General features: G+C 45.3%; 1 protein-coding gene across 2 annotated transcripts in view; it reads right to left on the bottom strand.

Annotated features, from left to right (window-relative positions):
- CARD11 (caspase recruitment domain family member 11) overlaps positions 1-22,501 on the bottom strand; it is a 73,495-nt gene that overhangs the window by 22,088 nt on the left and 28,906 nt on the right. For both annotated transcript variants that reach the window (XM_044978605.1, XM_044978606.1), the window contains exons 2-12: positions 15,564-15,776; positions 14,746-14,883; positions 13,577-13,902; positions 12,608-12,787; positions 10,507-10,659; positions 9,905-10,030; positions 9,190-9,384; positions 8,383-8,562; positions 7,459-7,510; positions 6,220-6,335; positions 4,951-5,054 (exon numbers count right to left, since the gene is read on the bottom strand). In XM_044978605.1, the coding sequence (XP_044834540.1) occupies positions 4,951-5,054; positions 6,220-6,335; positions 7,459-7,510; positions 8,383-8,562; positions 9,190-9,384; positions 9,905-10,030; positions 10,507-10,659; positions 12,608-12,787; positions 13,577-13,902; positions 14,746-14,883; positions 15,564-15,776 (1,783 nt within the window). The remainder of the gene's footprint in view (positions 1-4,950; positions 5,055-6,219; positions 6,336-7,458; positions 7,511-8,382; positions 8,563-9,189; positions 9,385-9,904; positions 10,031-10,506; positions 10,660-12,607; positions 12,788-13,576; positions 13,903-14,745; positions 14,884-15,563; positions 15,777-22,501) is intronic.

Genomic DNA, 22,501 nt, shown 5'->3' on the forward strand with positions numbered 1-22,501 from the left:
CTGTTGGCCCACTTAGGACATCTTTCAGGATAGGATGATAAAGGTCAGAGGTCTCAGGAAATTGAGGGGGAGGTAGCCATGATGGTGAGGCTTGCTCCTTCCCTATCTCCTGTCTTTTAATCAGCGAGCTTTATGGTAGCCAGCTTACCCTGCCACCCTCAAAGTCTCTTAAGGACCCCAAAAGGGAATGATGGGCAGAATAGCCCATCCCCTCATTATTCTGTCCACCAATTAGGCCTAATTTCCAACACAACAACTTTGGTTCATTAATTTCCGGTCCCACACTTCTCTTGTTTACCAGGCATGATCTTAACAGTCCTTGAATTATATTAGAAGGCCCTTTTGTTTAGACTAATTCAGTCTGTCTCCCTATCGCATCTTTTCTCCCCAACATTTGTTATTATAGGTTATTGTGACATTTTATGAACTTGTGTTCACTTTTCACCATTGAACTCACAATTAAGGTAAATTTGTAGGCCCAGTTATTACAACTGTGTCCAGCCAACTGAGTGATCCAATTGGCTAAAATCTAGAGCAGCTTGGTTATGGCAAATGCTGCAGTTAAGACTGCAAATTGGTTTAAATGATAACCCCCCATTCTTGCCTTTGAGGCTGACATTTTCTCCACTTGATCCAAGGTGAAAGGGGAATTTTTGCAGAACGTTTGGGGAAAATCAATTCAACTCGTTTTAAATTATGTGATGCTGCAGGGGGAAATAGACCCAACCACTTTTCCTCACTATCATAAATTGCCTCAATTCATTTTCACGCAGATAACTCAAAAACAGCTGAACGGTGAAACCTGAAACTTGGCATGTAAATAGTTTTTGAGTATGTCCATGAAATGAACAAGTTTGAAAAAAGCTTGGCAGGCTAATCACAAAGTTGTAAGCTATTGAAAAATTACTTCTGAGCATGCTCCAGGGACATTTGTGAAGATTTTTGACTCAGCAGAAAAAGGCTACACCTCTACTCTGCTGGACACTGTGCACTTCTGTCTTGCCAGACAGAAACAGGATGTGCTGCTGGAACAGCTTGCATGAAGGAAATGCGAGAGCCTCTCTCTCTCTCTCTCTCTCACACACACACACACACACACACACACACACACACACACACACACACACACACACACACACACACACACACACACACACACACAGCTCCAAAAACAAACAAACAAACAAACAAAAAACAGCAAAAAAAACCCCAGTGCCTTAACATCTGGAACTGGAGACAGTCATGGGTCCAAAGGTTTGCAAACATGGCAATACCATGATTTTTAAGATGGCATTCTAGTTTTTACTGCACTCTGCAAATTTTAAGTTTTCATTTGAAAAAACGAAGACAAATTTTAAAAAATGGCCACTGATTGTGGGTGCCCAGGTTGAGATACGTTGGTTCTGATTTTAACAGGTGCTGCACCCTCTGCTCCTAGTGACTGCAAATGCACAAGGGCTCTGCTCCTCTGAAAACCAGAGCCAAGCTGTCTCAGCCTGGGTATCCAAAACTGGGGCAGCCCAACGCAGTGGCCTAAACGTCTATCTTTTTCACATGCTGACACACAGCCAACACTTTGTACACAGATGGGCTGCTCTCTCCTCTTAGCTCAGCCATGCTGAAACCTGTCTCAAAGAGATATGAACTCTACTTCCTCTTCCACCCCATTTACCTCAATGAGGTGGGAACTTCAGAACCTCTTTGGGACCATTTCTGTGTTAATGTTACCAAAGCACAGGCTATTGCCTATTCTCTCTCCTTTGCATTTATAAAACCAGCTATCACATGCAACCCTCTGGCCCCCACAACTTAAAGAGGGCACAGTTAAACCAAAGAGAGTCAGGAAATGTGAAAAATTAAGTACCTACGGCAACATGTTGTACATTTTACAGTAAACATGTAGTGAAACAACCAAAAATGTAATACGCTAGATTTGAAGGAGAAAAATAGAACTAAAAATGCGACTTTTGTGCAATGTACCAAAGTTAACATTTTAGAAAGGACCTTAACTTCTGTATATATGGGCTGGGTGAATGGACGGTAAGGTGGATAGAAAACTGGCTAGATGGTCAGGCTCAACGGGTAGTGATCAATGGTTCCATGTCTAGTTGGCAGCCGGTATCAAGTGGAGTGCCCCAAGGGTCGGTGCTGGGGCCGGTTTTGTTCAATATCTTCATTAACGATCTGGAGGATGGTGTGGACTGCACCCTTAGCAAGTTTGCAGATGACACTAAACTGGGAGGAGTGGTTGATACGCTGGAGGGTAGGGATAGGATACAGAGGGACCTAGACAAATTAGAGGATTGGGCCAAAAGAAATATGATGAGGTTCAACAAGGACAAGTGCAGAGTCCTGCACTTAGGATGGAAGAATCCCATGCACTGCTACAGACTAGGGACCGAATGGCTGGGCAGCAGTTCTGCAGAAAAGGACCTAGGGGTTACGGTGGACGAAAAGCTGAATATGAGTCAACAGTGTGCCCTTGTTGCCAAGAAGGCTAATGGCATTTTGGGCTGTATAAGTAGGGGCATTTCCAGCAGATCGAGGGATGTGATCATTCCCCTCTATTCAGCACTGGTGAGGCCTCATTTGGAGTACCGTGTCCAGTTTTGGGCCCCACACTACAAGAAGGATGTGGATAAATTGGAGAAAGTCCAGCGGAGGGCAACAAAAATGATTAGGGGGCTGGAGCACATGACTTATGAGGAGAGGCTGAGGGAACTGGGATTGTTTAGCCTGCAGAAGAGAAGAATGAGGGGGGATTTGATAGCTGCTTTCAACTACCTGAAAGGGGGTTTCAAAGAGGATGGATCTAGACTGTTCTCAGTGGTAGAAGATGACAGAACAAGGAGTAATGGTCTCAAGTTGCAGAGGGGGAGGTTTAGGTTGGACATTAGGAAATACTTTTTCACTAGTAGGGTGGTGAAGAACTGGAATGGGTTACCTAGAGAGGTGGTGGAATCTCCTTCCTTAGAGGTTTTTAAGGTCAGGCTTGACAAAGCCCTGGATGGGATGATTTAGTTGGGTTTGGTCCTGCTTTGAGCAGGGGGTTGGACTAGATGACCTCCTGAGGTCCCTTCCAACCCTGAGATTCTATGATTCTATGATTTCCCCCTTTTTAAAATTTCCACTGATTTTAGGAGTGCTGGATGAGTTGGGATTACCAGTTAACATGAAGAAATGGATTGCAGTAACTATTTTAGTAGCCAAAAGAGTTCTTTTGAGAAAATGGAAATCTGCAATTTCTCCCTCATACACAGACTGGCTTAGTGAGCTCTCCGCTACTGCATTAATGGAAAAAATGACTCTGTCTAATAGAAATGCTTGGAAAAAATTGATCACACATGAAACTATTGCATTTGTTAGCAGTTCAGTATATACTAGTCCCCAGTACTCAGAGGTTATGTTCTCACTTATTTATCTAGCTAGTCATTTAAAAATTAATGCCCTGCATGACCTCTATGGGTTCAGGTTTGTGTTGGTTGGTTGGTTGGTTTCTTCCAGATTTTACAAATAATAAACACTGAATTGTGTTATTTATATGGTATTTCCATGTTGTGCATGCATTGATATATGTTTTGTTTCGTTATATGTTTATATTTTATATAAAAATAATAAAAATAAAGTTTAAAAAATTTTCCACTGTGTCCCCTGAACACCAGTGTTGTGCATTTCCTCATAAAAGACCAATATTTGATGTGACAACAATAACAGCAGTTGGGGTGCTACAATCCAATACAAACACATATCAAGGTCAGGTCCCAGGACTTCTGCTTTCTTTTTTTTAAAAGGAAGTTTGAACTTAAACTGCACATCAGCAGTATCTGTACTATTTGTTATGAATATAGTGCAGGCTTCTGTGTGTTTGGTTACGATGGAGGTACTTCCTCTGGAGTTTAATTAAAGGAACCGAGGACTGGTAAAACAATGACACAGATAAGGTTTGTTGGGGAATACCCCCATACCTGGCTCCATCCAGACTGGAATGGATTACTCTTCCCAAGCTTAAAACCTGGAATCAAGGGGGACCCTCCCCTCAAAGACCTTAGAAAAGGGCGGAGGGTTGGGAGAGCTAGGAGAGGCTGCTCACAGTGTGTCAGTGAAAAGCTATCAGGCTAGCAAACGCAGTAGAAACTGCAGCACGGTCAGTCTGTTTCCTCCTGCCAGAGATGGAGAGAGCTGGGCTGAGGGGAATTTACAAAGGTGTAATGATAGCGATGCACAAGCAGGCCATTCGTCTGGTTTTAAACCAGACACTCCTGCTTTTCTAAATCATTGTCCCCCGTCCAGTACTGAGACTAAACCACACGTCGTTTTGTCCGGGTATCAGATGAGAGACGCCATAATGAAGAGTGCACTGCTCTGCCTCTGCCAGTGTGATGTCGCATGCACTGTGTGAGAGAAGTCATGCCAGCAGGGGCAGGGTGGCATGCTCTTCAAAACGGCACCCCCATGCGGGGTGACCTGGCCCGCACCATGCACATGAGGTCCCAAGAGGCGTAGGGTCATACCAGCGAGGGCAGGCCCATGCCATTCCCAGAAATACCAGAATGTCCTCTACTCCAGGAATGTGTGAGTGGCCATCCTACCCATGTGTGTAGGGGCTTTTTATTGCTTTAACCTTGGGTTCGATGTACTTTGAAAAAGGAATAAAGAAAGCTTTGTTCTGACGATGCTGTTTCTGTATCACTGCAAGCATATGCTTGTCACAGGCTCCCCAAGGAAAATTCTTACAGGGGCCAAAACCAAGCTGGGCCTGTGTCATTAACATGGCAGGCATCCAGTCTGAGTCTGGCTGGACCACGGGGTTCCACCCAGAATGAGGTGAGGGAAGCCAGGCCTGTCACCTGAGGGGTGCCCTTGGGAAGGACTAAAAGGGGTAGGAGACACAGTTAGTTCTCTAGCCTTAACAGCGTTTTCTACCCATCTTTCACCAACACAGCTACCCACCTGCAATGAGGAGCATCTTCTTTGCACCGTCGGACTATTGAGTCATTTCCTGGCGGTTCTGGAGTGGTGGACATGATACTGTGGTTGCGATTTCTCAGGGTTTGCTTTTATTTTAAAAAGAAAGAAAATCCATGTTAAGTGTCATATCCATTTCTCATTTGAAAAGTCATCAGTGTTTTGGTCTGGTGCTTTACTGCTAGTCTCCATCTAACATGGACTAGGACAAACTCATTCCATGGTCACAGAGTCCCATGCACATGAGCACACGTCTGTATGTTTCAAATGTTCTGTGTGTGTGTCTGTGTGTGTGTGCGCGTGCATTGTGTATAGACATGATATGGTCTTATGTGGCAATGCAAGTGGCTGATTCACTGCAGAGTTTTAGCTTTAACCTTGTTAAGTGGGACATATGTTGCATTGTGAATACATGTACCAGAGGATACAGAAAAAGAAGGAAAATACATGTGCTCATTCTAAATAAACTAATAACACCAGTTCGTAAACTATTCCAAACTGCACTGTAATCAAGACAGTGTAATTCATCAGTGTATCTGACTAACAGTCCAAAGGGTATCCCTATAAAGGCAGCTGAGCTTATTATGAGTGGCAGAGGGTCCCCCACTGGCTAGTCTAGGCTATAGTTTTTAATTTCCTGGGGGCAGCATTTCTTACCGTGCTCCGGCAAGGTGTTTTGTTCTTCATCAGATCTTTTATTAACACTCTGCAAAATCATTCTCTCTAACTATCCCTGCTGTGCCAGTGCTCACATTGTGTATAATGGCATGTCTGCCTTGGGAGATTATGGGGCTACTGCAGAAACGGATTGGTTAGTGTGTGCAGAAATTACCAGCTGCTAGCTGTGCCCCTTCTCTGACCCATTGCTGCTTATGGACATGAAGGGCATGAGAAACTCCAATACAATTTCAAATGTTCCACTAAAATCAATTACAAAGTAGCCTTTGAAGAAACGTCTCCACCTCCTACACTAAGTGTTAAATGGAGAGATGAGATATAGAGAGGCTGTAAATACCCTGTGAAGTCCTGTTGAAATATATTTAAATAAACATAAGCCAGTTATATGATTTTGGGAAAGGTTAATAACATGGTTCTAATAAAATGCCGGTAAAAAGGATTAGGGAGCTCGTCACAGGGCCCTGAGTTTGATCACAGCTGGGCTGCTAGTGCAGAACTAGTGCTGGGTTGTGGGAGCTCTGAATCACATTATAGGGAAGGTCACAGACAAACAAGGGACACCCGAAGGCTCCTTACAATTTTGCCAACTTCACAGCTGCTGACTGAGTTATTGATGGAAACAGGATTGGAGGAACTGGTGTCTGTGCGGCTGCTGCTGGCATCAGCCCCATCTTCATCCTGTGCTCTGACTGCTGTGCTCACAAATGACAGAGACAAAGGCAAAGGCAGAGAGGGAGACAGACAGCAGAGATATTTATATTAGATCCTCTTTAGTATAAACTCTTCCTCACACTCCCAACAACATGTAGGATTTTCCACCCATTCAGGTTTATCTTCTGTCTGCTCCTTCATTCTCTTTACTGAATGGGAGATTGAGAAAGCTCTCCTTTGCCTTCTGATTCCATCACCCTTTCCTGTTGGGAGATGCACTAAACCAGGAATGTGCACACTTCTGGGGAGCCCCTCATTCAACTCCCTCTTTAAAACATGTTTCTCCTATGAGGTTCATGAACATTAATCCACCAGTTAAAGAAATGTCTTATTTATATAAAAACTTAAATGAGCTGGAGCTGGTCATTTGCTCCATGGGTGGAGATTAATCCATCTGCTCATTTAACATACTATGTGTCTGAACTCTACTGATTGTCTGCTTAACATGTAGGCATGGAGCAGTGACAATCTCTTCTTCTACCTTCTACCATTCTACTCGGTACAATGCTGCCTGCACATACCAAATAATGCACATATTCCTGGCTCAAACCGTTTCTTTTTGTTAAGTGTCTGTTAGTTAAATGCAGGGCACTAGGAAAATTCAGACAGCCAAGACGCGCATGATAATTTGGTACGATTACAGCTAACTGATGGATATGTACAAATAAATATCAACAGGGGATTAGAGTTAAAAATGGACTCCAGCTTGCCAACAGATAAGGGGACTGTTTAGATGACCCAGTAGATTAGGGGCCCTTCCTGCTCAAAGATTCCATCAATATTCAGAAGCAGGAGAATGGTGTGATGATCTTTAAAGTAGGTCTAATTTTGTCCCTTTTAAAATTATAATCAGATAGCAGATGCCAGTTAAAAGTAGCTAGAAAGCTGAGACCGTCTATGGGACAGGATAAAGCAGTCTATAGAGTGACCAGCAGCCTCTCGTCAATTTAAAATGACGATTAACATCATTTAGTGCAAAAGAAGACTGCTGCTTGGGTCTCTCGGGTTTAGTTCTGTTGGCACGTTTGTTAGAACAAACTGACGCAGATGGACTAGGTGAGACAGACCGAGACAGGCAATAGGGACGCTGGTGCTCTCTCTGACCTTGAAAATCTGATGCTTTGCTTGTATTGATGGGGGATTTAGCTCGTGGTAGCTGAAAGAAAGAAGACAGAAATCAAGCCAACTCAGGATATGTGTCACATTCACTGTAAAACAGACACCTCCCTTCCTTCCCCTCTGTCACACTGCAGAGCCTATGTGCCCTCATCAAACAGGGCCTGGAGAAGAGTTATTTAAACACCGAATGCACTGCAGTTCCCATATTCTGCAAAGGGAACGACAAAAAATGAAGTTGGTCTCTTGTGACTGGTTTAAACAGGCTGCTCATACAAGAAGCCTCCCTTTGCCAGGTAAAAAGGAAAAATGGACCGCTACTGCTCCTGGCAATAAAGACAACCGGGGCTCAGAAAGGTCAGGAAAGGCAGAGAGAATTCAGATGGGGACACAGAGAAAGAGCAGCTAGACATTCTATACCAATCTTAGATGGTAGGTTTTTACAATTCATGAATGCAATGGCAGCCACAGGCAGCCCAGTAGTCAGGGAAGTCAAGGACCTCAGTCATGCTGCCGCTTATATTGGAATGGGTAGGACATGCTTCATGTAATTCTGAATTAGCCAGCTAATTTTGCTCATTTCTTCCGACCGTTCCTTCCAGACGATGCCAGCTTTTCCATCAGTGCTGCATTTTCCATCAGCCATTCCACACATACTGGGCTCAGGGCATTAAACCAATTTTCAAGATGTACTTTTTTCACTACTATTAAGGAGGCAAAGATCCATTTTATTGAAGCCACGGTGAGAATATAAAGGAGCAGCATGAGTATGGAGAGCATAGGGAAGGAGGAAAAGGGGGCAGCAATTGTCCCGCGAAACCTGATTGCTTTCCCCGCCTCCCCAAAAGCCTGACTGTATCTCCTCCACAACCCATCTGAACAACACAATTCTGGCCTCAGATTGGGACACACCTGGATTCCCTTCAGGTTCATTCTTCTCTTAAGTCGAGACTGATCAAGGAGGAAGAATTTATTGTCTTCTGCTGACTCTTCAGAGGTGGAGGAGTCATCTGCTTCCTGACCATTGGCTTTGGGGCCAGGAGCACCAAAGGTCTGGGAAATAATGGTAACTGGCAGATTCCTTGGTAAACTCTAGAGATAAAAGAGAGATTTTAGTGACCTTTTGCTGAAGGCTATTGCCAAAAGCTTAGCACCACTTCTGTGGCCTCCCTTTAGTACATCTGGCGGGGCTGCCTGTGGACCGAGTGAGGCCTGCATTCTCAGTTGTCATGGTGTTCAGGCCACATACCTGTAGTTCAAGTGGTTCAGCCGCTGTCTGTTGACCAAATAGATTGTGGTTCAGGTCTCAAACTAGAGACTGAAACTGAAATTCACAGAAATTTCTGTTCGTCTTTAGCATTAGTTCATGGCCCGTAACCAGTTTACCTATTTGCAAACTTCATTAGAACTCGCTCCTCAGAAAGAGTTGTTTCCTTCCCTAGTATGCAAGCAATCCACCCTCTACATTTCCTCCTCTTCCATTTAGTGTCAAGGCTCAGCAGAAGTGAACTACCAGCCAAGTTCCACCCCTTAGCCCTGGAGGGCTTCTCACACCATTGAAGCTGAATGGAAGAGAAACTTCCCTCAACTGCTTTTTTCAGTCTAGCATTGCTGCTCACAGAGGGAATAAAAATAAAATCCCATCCTCTTCTACGTCATGCTGTAACTGAGGCAGAGCCATGAAGGGAAGAGAGCACAGCTAACTCTCCCTGGCCCTACCTGGTCATGACAGTTCTCCTTAGAGAGTCGTCGGAGTTTGCACTCCAGGTTAACAATGCAAGCCTCCTTCCGGACTGCCTCGATCCGAAGTTCATCGTTCTTCTCCTCCAGCTCCCGGATCTGCTTCCTGTACTTGTCCTTCTCAAGCAGGCACTGTGAGTACTGGGTCTGTGCCTCATCTCGGGAACGAAATGCCTGCAGAGGAAGGAAAACACTGCTTACCCGTGTGCGCCACATGGCTTCTCATCTTAATTTAGATTGCACAGTCTTTGGGACAGAGACTGTCTCTTACTGTGTGTTTATACAGTTCCTAGCACAATGTTTGGGACCTCTGTGCACTACAGTAATACAATTAATGAAGATGATGATGGCTGACAACTTTTAGTTGGCAACAAATGTTGCAGAGTGCTAACCAAAAACCTTGACACTAATAAGCAGCCTACTGTGTTGCCATTAAAGAGTCAGCACCCACTGGCAGCTGCCACAGAACCTCGAATAATCTCCCTATGCTTAGACTAGTAGATAACAGCAGTATTGCAAATGCCACTATCTAGCAAGTGTTTACTTTTTTTAATAGCAACCACTATATGTAATAAATGTAGTGACACTTTGGGTTCAATTACCTTCAATTCCCAGAGGTGGCTTCCAACAGAAACAGAAGAAAGAGAAGATCCAATTTCTCATTGCTACTTCCCCCACTTCAAATGTGACGTACCTGGTCTCGCTCCTTCTCCACCTCCTCGAGCTGTATCATCACCGTGGTCATACGGTGCTTGTACATCTCACAGTCTTTCCCCAGAGTTGAGCACTTTAATTCCAGGTCTTCTTTCTCCTCAAGATACTGCAAATGACACAGACTAGTCAATAAAAGCAGTACATCAAAGTAATCGGGAGGGCTACCCTGCTGCACGGAGGAGATTCCTGTTCACCTCCAGGTGTGCGCTAACCTATTCATTTGCTTACATAAGACATAGACACATATGGCTAGAGTGTAGCTCCGTGCTGAAAAGGCATGGCTGTGAGGAAGCTCAGGCTGCCGCAGTCCAAGCGGATGCTAATGGGGTCTTGTTGTAAATTACTCCCACAGCAGTGAATGTTGTCTATATAAAAAATAATTGGTTTGAAGGAATTGCACCTGCCCTGTCTGGATGACCCTAGACAGATTCATGTGAACAGCTTAGGATGGGAAGTGAGGACCAAACCAAATTGCTACTGCACTTCTCCACCAGCAGTCACCTGCAGGTATCACTGGCCATCGCAATCAGAGATCCCTCAAAGAGATCTGATCCCACTCTTTCAGTCCTGTCTTTCTCTCACCTTGTCTCTCAGATCCTCCACCTGACGGATCTCCTCCTGGAGATAAAAAATCTTGTTGACCAGCTCCTGGCGGTCCTCTAGCGCCTCCTTACGATCATGCTCCAAGATATCCAAGATGGCTTTGTCCGAATCTGGCAAGCTACGTTTGCCAGCCTGAGGGTACAAGGTTTAAAGATATAGGACAGGAGGAGAGAGAAAGAGAGAAACAAAGGGGTGGTGGAGAAGAAAGACACAGACAGACAGTAGAAGAAAAAGAAGAGAAAATGAAATTGCAGTCGGAAAGTAGGAGAAGGGCGGGATATTTGTTAATGTTTTGAAAGCTGAACAAAGCCCAGCTCACTGTCAGAATGGCTACGGAAAAGGGGTTATTTTTATTGGATCTGATATAATTTGATACATTTTGGATGCAGTGACAATGAGCAGCCGCTCCTTTGCTCCAGGCCCTGCATTCAAAACCTCTCTCTATTAATCAGCCCACTGAGCACAGAGTTTGCCCTTTGCCAAGGAGCAGAGGCCAAGAAAACATGCAGAGGAATTTTTAAAGCATGCAGACTTTGCATGACTATGCTTAATGAATATTAAACACATGCCTAGAGCCACCAATGCCCCTGCCTAGAACTAATACTTCATTTTCTACAATGTCCAGAAACTTTCTTTTCCCCTTTAGGAATTAAAATGAACAAGGTGACTGTGGGAGAAATAAATTGCATCCAAAAATAACCACAGAAACCGGGAATCAAAGACAAAAAACTTAAGCAAGAAAATGCAAATTTATTTTAAAAATACTTATACTAAGTTGGAAAGTCCACTGACATTTTGATTACTGAATAAAATAAGTATTTCTAAAATAAGTTGGCTTTTTGTTATGTTGGGAGTGTTTTGTTCCCATTTTTAGGTTGCTATTTTTTGGTGATTATTTCATTATTTCCTTAGTAATCATCATGTTAATTTTTTAACAGCATACGAGTCTTCAGATTAGACTATGTCTCAAAGTAAGCTTAGATATTATACCTTTTTTAAGATTTGAGCTTCACCTTGTAGAAAACTAAGGCCTGCTCTATACTAGGAAATTAGGTTGGTATAACTGCTTCGCTCTCACACTGCTGAGCGATGCAGTTAAACTGACCTAATCCCCTGTGGAAACTGAGCTAGGTCGACGGGAGAATTCTCCCATCGATCTACCTGCTGCCTCCCTGGAGGCGGAGTGCCTACGTAGCATAGGTAGTGTCTTCCATGAAGCACTATAGTGGCATAGTGGTTTATGGGTAGGCAAGCCCTAAGACTTTTTAGGCACTGCCAGAGAGGCTACAGTAGTGCTCTGGCATAAGAATGAGTTGAGAATCTTTACAAGGTGTCATTCGAAAAAGGAAAGTCTGTTCCTGCGAGGTGCTGAGCAGCCACACATTGAGAGAGATTCTGGGGGCTGGCCAAGCCCTGCTTAGTACATCACCTGAAAAGGGGGGCTAAGGTGGCTGTGCCCTCCTTTATGCCCTTCCCTTACCCCAAACCTGGAGCTGGCCACCCTTGGTGAAGCCCCCCGTGCAAGTTAGAGCAGTTTTCTGCAATAACCTACCAGGAGGTCGTTTCAGTACCTTGTGACTTCTGGAGCGCAGAAACATTCTGACCAGGCCTCCTTTCTCCAGTCAAATCCCTTACTCCAGCCTGGGTGATGACATAGGACTGGCTATGCAGACCCTACGCCAGGAGAAGCTAGGGGAGCTAGCTAAACTGGTTTTGCATTGGTGAGCTGGGGCAAAACAACTCCAGCAGAGCCAGGATTTGCCTCATTGATTTCAATAGGAATCGAGAGGGCTCAGCTCTTCATAGCAGACACTCAGCACCTTGCAGGATCCAGCCCTGCATTTGCATCTGGCTTTACTAGGTTAAGAATTCTTTTGGCTTGTGCATCTGCTTTATATGGGGTAATCTGTAGAAAGTTGGGGGCTGTACAACCTTTTGGTCTTTGCAAACTTTGTGATTGGGTTCATTGTAGTTTTGGGGGCACAGCTTCCCCCCACGTTTCCCACCAGTATAATGGGGGCGTGTACTGATTTCAAGGCAGAGATTAAGAGGACGGGGTGTAATTCCTTCTCTGGCTTACCTGAATGATAGATTGTAACTCTTGGATTTTGGTCTTCATGATCTCATTCTCCCGCTCCAATTCCAGAACCTGTTCCTTCTTGGGTCGGTTTTCAATGTCATTCTTCAGCTTCAGTGACTGGTTCCTCTCCAGCTTGCATTCCTCCTCCATCTTATTCAACCGATGCTTCAGCTGGTCAATCTAGGACACCCCAGGAACCAATGAAATGCAGAAAGAGAGACAGAAAAAAAAAAGATTATCCAAAATACATCAAGCCCCTGTATATGCTTCTCTAAAGAAAATCCTCACCTCTAGTTGAGTGCACAAAAAACACGGACTTCATGCTCTTGGGGTGGTTAATTCCCAACAGCTCAATACAGTGCTAGCATGGTATGCTGGAACCCTTGGATAATCCACCATGAAATTTTAGTGCATACTTCGGTAACTGCCCCAATATACTATTGATGCTGAAAAAAACAATGTTTTTCCTTTCTCCATAGGCTGGGAAGTCCCATCCTTCACAGGGAATCTTACACTAAGGGTATGTCTTCACTACCCGCCATATCGGCGGGTAGCAATCGATTTCTTGGAGTTCGATATATCGCGTCTCATCTAGATGCGATATATCGAACTCCGAACGCGCTCCCGTTGACTCCGGAATTCCACCACCACGAACGGCGGTGGCGGAGTCGACAGGGGAGCCGCGGACGTCGATCCCGTGCCGTGAGGACGGGTAAATAATTCGAACTAAGGTACTTTGACTTCAGCTACGCTATTCGCGTAGCTGAAGTTACGTACCTTAGATCGAACCCCCCCCCAGTGTAGACCAGGCCTAATACACATCATCTCAGCATAACATTTCATTATGCTGTGAGCCTCTAACCTGGATAAGCAAAGCAAGTACAAGTTCTACACACCTTTAGCATAATTGCCACACTTCATGCTCCATCTGTGTTTTATACCCAAACCTATCCAGAGCATCTCTTTTACCTCTAGCTGGAGGTCCCGGCTCCTCATCACAGCCATGTTCTTCTCTTCGCTCAGCTGGGCGTATCTCATGGCCAGGTTGTAGTTCTCATCCTTCACCTTGATCAGCTCGTCATTGTAGTTGTTCCTTTCCTCCTTCATCTTGTTGTATCTCTCCTGGAAGGTCAGCAACTCTATATTGTTCAATTTCAGCTGCTTCCTGTCATCCTCCAGCTGGCGGGACTTGGCCAAGAGTTCACAACGCTGCACATCCTTTGTCTTCACCTGCTGCTGTAGCTTAATGATTTCATTCATTAGGAAATGGGTGAGACCCTCATGTCCCTCCTCCACTGAAAAGAATCAAGCAGCCCATCAGCTCCAAGGTCCCTGGCACTGCTCTGGAGCAGGTTAATAATGTGGGTTCAGGCAAAGTTGAGACAGCGCAGGTGGGGAACAAACAAATGCACATACACACACACACACAATGAAATATACAGACACAGTCAAACTCACTAGCAGACACACAAATACCATACATAGACAGTACAATCATACATATACGCACCCCATCATATATAGAGTCACTATACACAGACACATATGTATATTTATATTCATTCATGTACATGTTCAGAGTACACACAGACAGCATATGCAGCTGCATATGTACACTCAAACTCATCTACTCAGTCTTCACACACATTCTCATACACAGGCATATATACTACAATGGTGAATACACACATATTCATGCACCTGTTTTTGGAGTTGGTGGAGCAGGTTCATGTACACCCACTGGACCTGATTCTGACCTCAGTTACCCTGGTGCAAATCCAGAGTACCTCTGTCTATTTCAACAGAGCTACCCCAGACTCACAGCAGTGTAACTGAGGTGAGATTCTGGTCCCTAATGTCTTTCCGTGAGGCACCTTGTAGTGACTGCCATTCTAGAAACGGAGGCAGACTGGGTAGCACTCCTACTGAAGCTCTTCAGCTTCACTCCAACAACCAGGGGTGTAGCTTTCACCAACAGCTTAGTCAATGCTAGGCCGTACCAGACCAGAGAGTGAGAAGTGGGAATGAGCTACTACCTGTCACTACGCCTCATTAACACGTCTCATCTGAAAAAAAAATCAGTCTTATCTCGTGTCTTGACTCCAGCCCTTATTTCCTCAGGGACTGATCCTACTCACCGACAATGGTAGAAAATCTCCGTGTGGGCTCCTTCCCCGTCACCAGTTTGTAGAGTTCAGGATAGTAAAACTCCAGGCTCTCTAAGAAAACGACATAGCCCCTTTGCCCCTTGGTATGAAGGATGTCCAGCAGCCGGCCTATAGACAACCCAAAAATAGTGCAATGAGAGAGGACACAGGAGTACTGAGAACAGGATAATCAGATATTGCAACCCTGAAGCCAACCTCGCTCCAGATTTAACAGTCGCTGGCACATAAATACACTGTGGAAAAGCCAGTCTTGTCACACTGCGCGCAGCTGATCTCATGAAGCTCTGCCACGTATTCTCCATGTTTGTGCGGGCTGTTACTCTGAAGGAATGGGGTAGGGAAGGTAGCATTTGGATCTGAGCCTTCGAAAGACAGTGGTATTCAACACAGCCCATGCTGTACAGTACTGAAATGCCAGAATTGCAAACCTTTCCACCAAAAGTGATGCTCAGATCAAAGGGGTGCTGCTGACCAGCCCCAATTGACAGAGATATCTGGGCACCAGGCGTGAAAGAGCAGTGGTTGCTGCCTATCATAACTGAAATGTACTGGCAAATGTAGGAATGAAAACTTGGTGAGCATCATTCTGTACAACACAGGCTTGGCTATAGTCACTATTACCAAACAGCTCTTCATTTTCATGAACATCCGATTTTTCCCAAAAAGCTAACTTAAAGGGAACAGCGAGCCCTTCATAGATTTTAATTCAATGCTGGGGTCAGGTCAACCCAACCCTGGCAATGCAGCACATAAACTGGTGCAGTCTTGGCCATTCAGGAAAGAATTACCTGCTCGGTTAATTTTGGAGAGCAGCATATGCGAGTTGAGCACCTCATCCTCATCTTGCTCGTCGATGACTTTGCACTGACGCAGATATGGGGTCAACTTGGCTGGATTGATGTACCGGCTCAGCATGTGCCGATTGCACTCTACATTCTCCCACAGGGCTTCCTCCTCATCTTTCAGCATCTCTAGGCAGTCATCCATTTCTGGCTCTGCTCCTTAGCAAGGGAAACAAATCAGCAAATAAATACGAAGCACACCGACTCAGGAGGGTTTCAATCCTGTTTACATTCTGAGCTGCCCTGTCACATGCGATGAACTCGGCTGCAGCTCTCAGGAATGCTGATATTGCCCTATATTAAAACTGTTTGTGCTGAAGTGCAACCTGTCTTCAGCTCATCTGAGAAGTGACAGCTTGGAGAGGTTCTAGCTAGACGGTGAACGACTGCATATTGCTCAAGCGATGATTCTGCAGCCCAGTTAACTCTATGATGGTTCCCTAAAAGTCAGAGAATTCCTCTTCTGAATGGTTACTGTGCTGCAGGATGTGTAAAGGAAGAAAGGGGCCTGAATTTGCAGTGCTCAGCAGCACAAAGACTTGCAGTCACTAAACTACTATGGGGCATTCACTCTCTCCCCTCCCATACAGGTTTATCTCAGCTTTACAGATGTGTGGTTTGAGCATTGGCCTACTAAACCCAGGATTAAGAGTTCAATCCTTGAGAGGGCCATCTAAGGACCTGGGGCAAAAATCTGTCTGGGGATTGGCTCTGCTTTGAGTAGAGGGCTGGACTAGATGACCTCCTTAGGTCCTTTCCAACCCTGATATTCTATGTGAGCATGTACTCTTTCAGGTGTATGTGCAATGTACAGCTATACATGTAAGTGAGTGCATCTGAATTTCCAAAAGTAGATGTATGCATGTGCAGTACATGGTGGATGTCTGTGAATCAGTGCCTGGGCATGAACATAAGTACCTGTGTGCATACTGGTGTCTGTCTGTGTGTGTATGAGTGGGTTTAAATGTGAGTGACACCATCGGAGCATGAAAATATTCTTGACTCATGCAAAATGTGGTCACATAATATTTGAGCTGTTGCTAAACAGTCTCCTGCCAACTTTTTCTTGGTGACCAGCTCATCCGGGAAGGTTACAGGGCAGGCAACAATGAGGTGAGAAAACATGTAGCGAAGTAAGTCAGCACACAGCAAAAGAAATCTCCCAGGCATCAGATAGGAACACTAGGTACACTGAATTTGAAATGTTTCTATAATGCACACTAAGCTTAGAAATCAAGTCAGAGTTAGCCATTCTCGCTGGCTGGACTCAGCCTGTCTTCAAGATGTTAGCAGCAGCCTCCTATTATTATATCACAGTAGTGCCTGGGAGAGCCTAACCTAGACTGCAGACCAGGGGCGGCCCTACTTCAAGCAATCCCCAAAGCACCCTGTCAAGCCCCGAAATTCCACCAGGGACAAAAGGAGGCTAGGGGCTCTACTCAGGAGGTTTCCTTAAGCCAAATATTGAAGCTTTTAAAAGGATGTGATCTAAAAACAATGTGCTGTTCTCCAGGTCTGAGAACAGAGTTCTGCTTTATGAGACTTTTCTTAGTAACTGACTTTTAATCAGTAACTAATTAGCTCAACAGCAATAAACTATTTTCCTTGGGCCAGACGAGTTCTCGTCAATGTGTTCAGACTTCCTCAGCCTCCAGTTTCAGGAACTGCAAAACTGCCTGGCAAACACTGGGCTGAGCCAGCCTCTAGGTCTATGAAGCCTGGGGCTGAAAGCACCTTCAAATTTGGGGGAACTAGAAATTTGACGCCTCGTCTATGTGAGGAAGATTTTTCTGAATATGTTTTACTGCTAGAACTAATGCAGAATAACTATAGTGAAGGAGTCTGTACACTGCTTTGTTGATGCCATCTGTGGTCACTTGGGTGCCTTTGGCAGTTGTTTCAGTGCTGTCTGAGGCCTTCCTCCCCATGCTGGGGTTTGGCGGTGATCTCCCTTGCAAAAATCCAATCCAGCTCCTCATAGCATGGACAGATAGTGGGAGCATTACCGGAGGTCCCGTTCTTGTCTCTTGCCAGAGCTCCTTTGTTTTGTAGCAGCACTGGCCTGATGTCCCAGGACTACCCTTTCTCCTCCATTTGTTTCTCCTTGCATCTAGTGACTGCTGTTCAGATGGGCCTGGATGATCTATTCTTGCCTGAGGGCAAGGAAGTCCAGACCTGCCAGCTCAGAGCACGAGGAAGCACAGGGCATGGCTGCTATATTGGGGTATGCGGCACCAGGTCTGTGAACTCACCCCAGCAGGAATTGCAAAGGAATGCACTTGCCTGAGTGCCAGCATTTAAAAGAAAAGATGACATCCAGTCAAAACGACCCCAAAGCGGTAGAGGGCACGCAAGAGGACACACAATCCAGATGTGAAGCTATGCAGTTTCGACAGCAGTGGGAGGACTGCCCGAAGCGAAACAGTTCATCCAAAATACAGACATGTCCACAGGAACCTTACACTGAAAAACTCATTCTGGAATAGTGGTAGTTCACTTCCAAAGCAGAATCATAAGTGTGGGATACGATGCCAGAGAATTTAAAAAAAAAGTGTGTGTGTGTGTGTGTGTGTGTGTGCGCGGTAGTTCTGTCCCCTCCCTCCCCCCCCCCAAACCCCCTACAGTTATTCCAGGCACACAAGGCCTAAGAGTATCTTAGCTTTCATTCTCTTAAAGCTAAATGTCAAGCCCCTTTCCTTGAGAGGATGAACCAAATGTGGACCAAAGCTTGGACCTAAAGATCACAGAGGAACTAAAGATCACCCTTATATCCACCCAGGGCTTGTCTTTTGCATCCGAAAGCCCAGTGCCCCAGATCCTTTGATTTTTGATAGGTTCGCAATAAGCTCAGAGCTAGGCCTCAAGGGGAGCAATATAAACTCTCCTCTGGAGTTCACAACACCCCAGAATCTCTTCTAGCCGGAATCAGGAACTGTTACATTCTTTGCCAGTGCTCCCTTGGGACATCACCGAGGGATCCCTCCATGAGATGATTCAAAGAGCGGAGTTCACTCAGCAACACCACTCTATTGCAGAAACATTTTCATAGGAATTTAAAAAAAACCCTCCATCAAGATCCCCCACATTTAGGAATAGAAGAACTTCATTATAAAACAAGGATTTACTACACATGCACGAGCCGTCAAAAAAATCCTAGAGGAGTGGTCCTCTGTCTCCATACAAGAGCCTTTTGCTTCTTTCTTTATATCTCCCACCTTTGAAGTCCAGCATGACAAACGCCCTTGACTCCTCTCAGAGCTGCTGTTTGGTCTATTAGAGGGGCTATTGGTGAGTAAAATACAGCACTCTCTTCCCTTCAGGAGCTCAGGGTTTTGCCATTGCGGGATTCCTTGGGTCTGATTCTGTTCTTATTTACAAGAGTGTGAGCCTGGAGTAACTCCATTGTCTTCCATAGAATTACTCCAGCTGTTCACTGGAAAAACTGAAGGTGATTCTATGACAGCACCAAATGTCGATTTAACTTACTATTTAACCTAATACTCTATAATGAATTAAATACTAGTGAGAGGCTGGAGCCTTGGTGCTCTGGTCAGGAAACAGAGGAGGTCAACTGAAGTCCAATGAAAACTAACAAATTCACTGCATTAATGGCTAAGCATTTTAAATGGAGAAGAGACTTCCAGCAGCACACACTTCCTGCATGTCTGAAGTGCATTATTCCTTGCCTCTACCCTTCCTTCCTCTGACACCTTTGCAGAGAAGCTGTTTTCACTTAAAATAAAAACCAATTAAAAATGACAGATTTCAATGTGCTTGAAAGGTGTAAAAATATGTAACCATTTATTGCATCTGATCTTTCTAAGCATTCTCTGGCATCCGATTCCAGCACGTCTTGAGTTGTAACCTGACACCTTCAGAGACTATTAAGTACCATGGAAACACTTTGGCATCCATCACAAATCACAGGTGCAAATACACAAACTTGGGCTGACTTGAACTGTGATTTGGCCATAAAGAAATAAGACTACCCACAGCAGTTGAGGAATTGCTCTCCCGCTGTTCCTTTCAGTGTTTAGTATACAAGATATTCTTTAACAGTAGGAGATCTTAATCCAATAATAACCTCCAGCTAGTCCTAACTATTTCAAAGGTCTTCGTGGCTTCAGAAGAATAAAAGAGAGAATCTCGGGGACTGGCCTTCTCCTGGCTGTTTCACACAAATGCACCTTCCTATGTGTTTGCTATTTTTTTCTTTTCGTTATAATTTTTGACTGAATGAATCACCTCACAGTTAAAGCTCTTCTCTGGTCTCTCTCAGCCTTCATATGCCAGGGACTGTTCTCCACCGATCAAGGGAAAAAACCTCCCAGGCTTCAGAGCTAAAGTTCCATAAAGCACTCATCTCCAGGTCAGATCGAAAGCTTCATTTTTAGACAGATAAAATGCTTGGGGTTTATTATTATTCTAACAACATCCAGTGAACGAGTTTAGCTTTGAATCCTGGGGTCTCTTAGTTAGGTGGAAGTCCAAAGGCAGGACAGGCAAGGAGCTTCTCTTAGGAGCAACAAGAACAGCAAGGGAAAATCCTGGGGATGGAGGAGTTGTTTTCTGCAATTCAAGCGAGCATTGATAAAACACTGTTGTGGAAAAGCTCCCACAGCCAGACTTCTATTCAACGCCATGATGGTGCAGAAGTTAATCCCTCCAGCCCCTTAATCGTTTCCATTACCCCTTCCTCTGAATTCTTGCCACTCTATCAGTCCTGAGGTGACCAGAACCAAACTCTGCTCTCCAGAACAGGCTGGGAGCACAGTGTCCAGCAATCTCTGTGGATCACTTGGTTGCTCCTTCGTGAGACATGAAAAAACACAGAGTGCCGTGCAAGTGAGGAGGAAGAGGAGGAGGAGGAAGTTTATTCTGGAAGTGGTGAATTATCTGGGTCCCTTGCACTTCCGCATTTTGTTCACAGATGTTCATAGCGTGGTGGCAGTTAAAAAGAAACCACAACACAGAAAATTCTCGTGTTAACTACACGTTAATAGTCAAACGGGGGTGGGCAGGGGCGGTCGGTTAGTGTTTGATGCTAAATAGATGAAATAAAAGCAAGGTTTTAAATAATATTTATAAAAAAGAAAAGGGTTACATAAGAAAGAGAACATTTTAAAGCTGGAACCTGCAGGCTGTGTGCCTATTATCATCAGCAACGCTTTGAGTGTATGCTGTAGCTCATTCTCCTCCTTTGTATGTTTCTCTAGCACATATGGGACAGGAAGTGCCTTCCTACCATGTGTTTGTAGAGCACCTAATACAATAAATCATAATTAAGACTGCGAGTTTGTCATGGGGGTCACAGAAGTCACAGATTCTGTGACTTTCCAGGACCTCAGTGACTTCTGCAGCGACCGGTGTGACTGGCCCGGGGGCTTCCTGAGCAGCTCAGGTAGCCCTTGGGTCAGCCGCACTGGCTGGGGCAGTCTCAGGTCACCGTGCCCTCCCCCCCAGCAGCAGGAGTTTGGGTGTGGGAGGGGGCTCAGGGCTGGGGGTTGGGGCGTGGGAGAGGGTGAGTGCTGTGGGTGGCACTTACTTTGGGGGGGGCTTCCCAGAAGCAGCTGGTATGTCCAGCTCCTAGGCAGAGGAGCAGCCAGGGGGTCTGCGCGCTGCCTGTGCCTGCAGGCACAACCCCTGCAGCTCCCATTGGCCACCAATACAGCTCATGGCCAATGGGAGCTGCAGAGCTGGAGCTCAGGGTGGATGCAGCATGAGGAGCTGGCTGGCTGCACCTAGACCTAGGAGCTGAGGGACAAGGATGTCACTGCTTTTGGGGAGGCATGGAGCCAGGTAGGGAGCCTGCCAACCCCCCAGCACCAGCAGGGTCCTGGGCCACACGCCACTACCCACGCCCCCCAGCACCGGCGGCGCCCCCAGCCTGCCCCACCAGCACCCGTGGCAGCCCCCAGTCCACCCCCCCCTAGGACCCACGGTGCCCCCAGTCCACCCTCCCTAGCACCCGCAGTGCCCCCCGGTAACCTCCCCCTCGAGTACCCATGGCACCCCCAGTCCGCTCCCCCACCCCCAAGATTTTGTCAGGGGTATATAGTACAAATCATGGACAGGTCACGGGCCATGAATTTTTCTTTAATGCCCGTGACCTGTCCATGATTTTTACTAAAAATACCCTTGACAAAAACATAGCCTTAATCATAATAATAATGACAGCAGAGAGCTTTTTTCATAAGCCCTCTCTTTGGATAGATGCAGCTTTGCAGTATCAGAGTAACATCCAACAACAACAACAACAAAACACAATAAAAGGAGAAGGATTTAGTGCTATTTTTCCTCATAAAGGAAAATCAGAGTGTGAAATGTGATAGGGAAATCACTTCTTTTGCTTAAAGAACCAGGAAACGTGGTTTTATTCTTGGCTCTGCCACTAGTTTTTCATATAGCCTTGGGTAGGTCATTGAAGGCCAAATTTTCAAAAGTGGCCTCTGAATTGTGGGTGCTGAACTTTAGACACCCCCAGTCTAATTTCAGAGGTGCTAAGCACCCACCACGCTCACTGATTCTGGCTGGAGTTCTGGGTGTTCTGCACTACTGAAAATCAGGCCCATGGATTCAGATACCCACCGGTAACTTTGGGAACCACATTTGAAAAGTTTGTCCAGACAGGTGTCTAAATATGGATACCCTAAAGGAGAGAACCCTAAAATCAGAGCCTGCTTTTGAAAATTAGTCTCTTTGTGTTGCAGTGTCTCCAACTGATAATCAGGATAGCAATAAATACCAACATCACAAGGCAGAATTCATTAGTAACTGCAAAGCACTTTGAAATCTCAGGATGGTAGGTATTAGGGAAGTATTAATTATTATAACTACAGTCTAGAGTAAGAGATGTTGTCGTTGAAAGCAGGATCAGAAAAATG

The sequence above is a fragment of the Mauremys mutica genome, chromosome 11 (genome assembly GCF_020497125.1).
Source record: "Mauremys mutica isolate MM-2020 ecotype Southern chromosome 11, ASM2049712v1, whole genome shotgun sequence".
In the NCBI taxonomy this organism is placed as follows: Eukaryota; Metazoa; Chordata; order Testudines; family Geoemydidae; genus Mauremys; species Mauremys mutica.